Source organism: Peromyscus eremicus, unplaced genomic scaffold (assembly GCF_949786415.1).
Source record: "Peromyscus eremicus unplaced genomic scaffold, PerEre_H2_v1 PerEre#2#unplaced_499, whole genome shotgun sequence".
In the NCBI taxonomy this organism is placed as follows: Eukaryota; Metazoa; Chordata; class Mammalia; order Rodentia; family Cricetidae; genus Peromyscus; species Peromyscus eremicus.
Window position 1 is genome coordinate 51,653 of NW_026734735.1, and position 3,895 is coordinate 55,547.

A 3,895-nucleotide genomic window follows, 5' to 3' on the forward strand; every position below is an offset into this window, starting at 1 on the left:
CCAAAAATATATTTTAGAGCTCACAGAGCTTAAAAGAGCAAAGATTATATGCAACCAGACAAAACCTATTTCTGCATTTCCTATCTCTTCCCCAGACTGCTTTGCTCAAACTGTTACATCAACCATCTTCAGGAAATGCAGGGATCATTTTGTTTGGAATCTCAAGACCCACTAAAACACACAGTATTTACAAAGAAACTTTTACAGATACATTAATTGAAAAGTTACCATCAAGAAATATAATTTTGAAATCCCCTTCTTGCCAAATGATCAAGGTGAGATGCTAAAGAGCGTCTTGGCTGCCTAGACTTTCCATTACTAAATGTACATTCCAGAAACCTTTGCTGAACCATGAGCCAAATACATGAAGGAATGTGAAATCTAAGTGCTGTGTAAAAAGTCAGGCTTCTGGAACATTCAAACGTTACCTGTCTGCTTTTACACAGAAAGCACATGTTTCCCTAGAGCTATTCTATAGATCCTTAATGTAATTTTCTACATGGACATTTAAAACGGCAGAACAAGCAAACAGCTTTGCATAAAGTAGGATTTGCTATTTAGGGAGAATGAGCACACTGCATTCCTGTTAACGTTTTTATTTTTCAAGGTAACAGGAGTTGTATACAAATGACAGTAGACCCTTGCCTCTTTATTTTTATCTAAATAAAAGATAACTCAAGATGAATTCTCAAGAAAAAAAAAAGCTATATACATAAGGGACTATATCTTCCTTCATCGTCTACTTGGAACCAGTAGTTGTGTTGCTGTCATAGAATCTGGAAAGAGGTTGTGGTAAGTTGGAAGAGGTACATACGCTGCAGTTATCATTTTACCAGCAAACCATCTACCATGCAATGCATTGACAGCAGCAATAGCTGCAGCAATAGATGGGCACTTCACATACACATTGCCCTGAGCTGAATTTTTGTCAACATAAATATGAATAACTCCTCCATGTTTATTACATTCTTCAATCACATCATCTTTAATCTCTGTATCCCATCCAACTTCTTCTTCTGTTTGAGGGTTAAACATGTTAGAAAGTTGGAAACACTGTGTTGCCAGTGGTTGAACAGATGCAGCTGCAGCTAAAGCTGAGGCTTCAGTCTGTTGAGAAAGTCGTGTTTGCAAATCTGCCACAGCACCAAATGCCAAAGAGCCACTCATTTGTAAAGCTTGCTGTGCTGCTGGTGGGATCTGCAGTCCTGTACCCTCTGCAAGTCTCGCCATCAATTGGAGACGACCAGTTGTTCCCAAGTCAATTCCAGTCCTTTCTAGTTCGTCACTGTCCAAAAATGAACGAGCACTAGAAGCATCAGTTCGTTCAGTAACATGACCAACTTTCATTGGCCTCCCAGCTAGTTCAAATCCATTAAGCTGCTCCAGAGCTTTCTTGGCACATTCTGAATCAGAAAATGTAATGAATCCGTATCCCTTTGATGGACCTGTTTCACTATCCATCATGAGCTGAATACTTTCGATCCTTCCAAAAGGCTCAAAGATCCCCCGAAGCATATCTTCAGTTATGTTAAAGTGTAATGAGCCCACATAGAGCCTCATAGGTCCAGCACTTCCCTTTTGTAAATTGTTTGCCATTGCAGCAGCTCTGTTTTTTTCTGCCTGTGAGGCCTGTACTATAATTGGCACTCCTAAAACACGCTGGCCCGTTAATCCAATTGCTAGAGGCACTGAACTAACATCAACAAATTCCACATAAGCAATTCCTTTGGAACGTCTTGAATTTCTATCAGAAATCATCCTCACATCTCGAACCTTTCCTACAGTAGAGAAAAACTCTTCCAAATCCCTTGGTCGAGTTCTTGCTGCCAGTTGCATGCAGAAAACTGTCCTTGCGTCTCTTTCCTCAGGAGTTAGATTATCAATAGGTTCCCTCACAGGGCTCTTGTCTTTTCTGAATGGACTTTTGCTTCGGGAACGTCTTCTGCTTAATTTGATGCTATGAGGCAACCCAATCTTTCCTCGGATGGCACTGTTAAATTTTGGTCCGGAGTAGGGACTTCTGTAGCGGCCTCGGAATCTTCTATCTCGACTTCGTGAACGGCTTCGTCTCCTTTCTTTGCTTCTACTTCGTTTCTGTTCCCGGCTTTTGCTCTTTTTCCTCTCTCTATCTCTACTTCGCTTCCGTTCCTTACTTTTGCTTCTTTTTCGTTCATGACTACGGCTTCTGCTCTTGCTTTTTTTTCTCTTTTTGCTACGTTCTTCATGGCCGTTAGCACTGCTCAACTTGTTCTCATCCTTATGATTGACAGTTCACACTGGAATCAAAGGTGAATTCATGGGAGTAGAGGTGAGATATCGTTAGGCAAGTCTTCTTGTAAGGGGCCTCAAGCATTGCTTCAATATCAATATCGTCTGCCATTTTCTCAACACGCCTGTGCGGGCTTTCGCGTGCCTGTGCTCGACTCGGAAGTCCGCCTCCGCCGCCGCCGCCGCCGCTGTTGCTACTGTTAAGCCCCTAGGCCCAGGCCGCGGTACCGCCCAACCCGAATATCGGGCCCCGAGGGCGTCTAGGCCCAAGCGAATCTAAAAGAAACAATGGGATTAAAGGAGCCAGCGCGGGTGAGCAGGGCAGCGGCTTTGGCAGCTCAGGATCCACCCCTGCGACAGCGCCGGCTAGCTCTCTGAAAATCTGTTTGTTATTTTGATGTCTAGTTTCTTGAGTTCTTTATATATTTTGGAGATGAGCCCTTTGTCAGATATGTGGTTGGTGAAGATCTTTTCCCAGTCTGTAGGCTGTCATTTTGACTTATTTACTGTGTCCTTTTCCTTACAAAAGCTTCTCAGTTTCAGGACATCTCATTTATTATTTTTTTTCTCTCAGTGTCTGTTCTATTGGTATTATATTTAGGAAGTGGTCTCCTGTGCCAATGCATTGAAAACTACCTCTTACTTGCTCTTCTATCGGACTTAGTGTAACTGCTTTTATACTGAGGTCTTGATCCACTTGGATTTGAGTTTTGTGCATGGCAATAGATATGTATGTATATCCAATCTTCTACATGTTGTCATCCAGTTATGTCTGCACCATTTGTTGAAGATGCTTTCTTCCTTTGCACAGTTTTGACTTCTTTGTAAAAAATCAGGTGTTCATAATTATGTGAGTTAATTTCAGGATCTTCAATTTGATATCATTGGTCCACATGTCAGTTTTTATGCCAATACCAAGCTGTTTTTATTACTATGGCTCTATATTAGAGTTTGATGTCATGGATGGTGATGTCTCCAGAGGTGGCTTTGTTGTATAGGATTTGTTTTGCTATCCTGAATTTTCTGTTTTTTTTTTTCAAATGAAGTTGAATATTCTTCTTTCCAGGTCTGTGAAGAATTGTGTTGGGATTTTCATGGGGATTGCATTAAATCTGTAGATTGGTTTTGGTAAGATTGCCATTTTTACTATGTTAATCCTACCTATTCATGAGCATGGGAGATCTTTCCATTTTCTGATATCTTCTTTGATGTCTTTCTTCAGAGACTTAAAATTCTTGTCATGCAGGTCTTTCACCTGCTTAGTTAGAATTACCCGAAGGTACTTTATATTATTTGTGGCTATTGTAAAGGGTAATGTTTTTCTGATTTTTTTTCTCACACCAGTTATCATTTATTTATAGGAGGGCTACTGATTTTTTTTTAGTTAATTTTGTGTCCTGCCACATTACTGGAGGTGTTTATAAGATCAAACATGTATATCATATCAAACATTCAAATAATGAATGTTTGATTTTTTCCTTTCCAATTTATAACCCCCTGATCTCCTTTTGTTGTCTTATTGCTCTAGCTAGAACTTCAAGTACTATTTTGAATAAATATGGTTAGGGTAGACAACCTTGTCTTGTTCCTGATTTTAGTGGACTTGCTCTGAGTTTCTGTTCATTTA

The 3,895-nt window shown here is 40.2% G+C and overlaps 1 protein-coding gene across 1 annotated transcript; it reads right to left on the minus strand.

Moving 5' to 3' along the window:
* Positions 1-628: 628 nt before the first annotated feature.
* Positions 629-2,395, minus strand: LOC131901845 (RNA-binding protein 39-like). Its single transcript, XM_059252914.1, is given in 2 exon segments — positions 629-2,276; positions 2,326-2,395. Coding segments are annotated over 2 exon segments (1,599 nt in total). The 5' UTR covers positions 2,381-2,395; the 3' UTR covers positions 629-732.
* Positions 2,396-3,895: the final 1,500 nt, after the last annotated feature.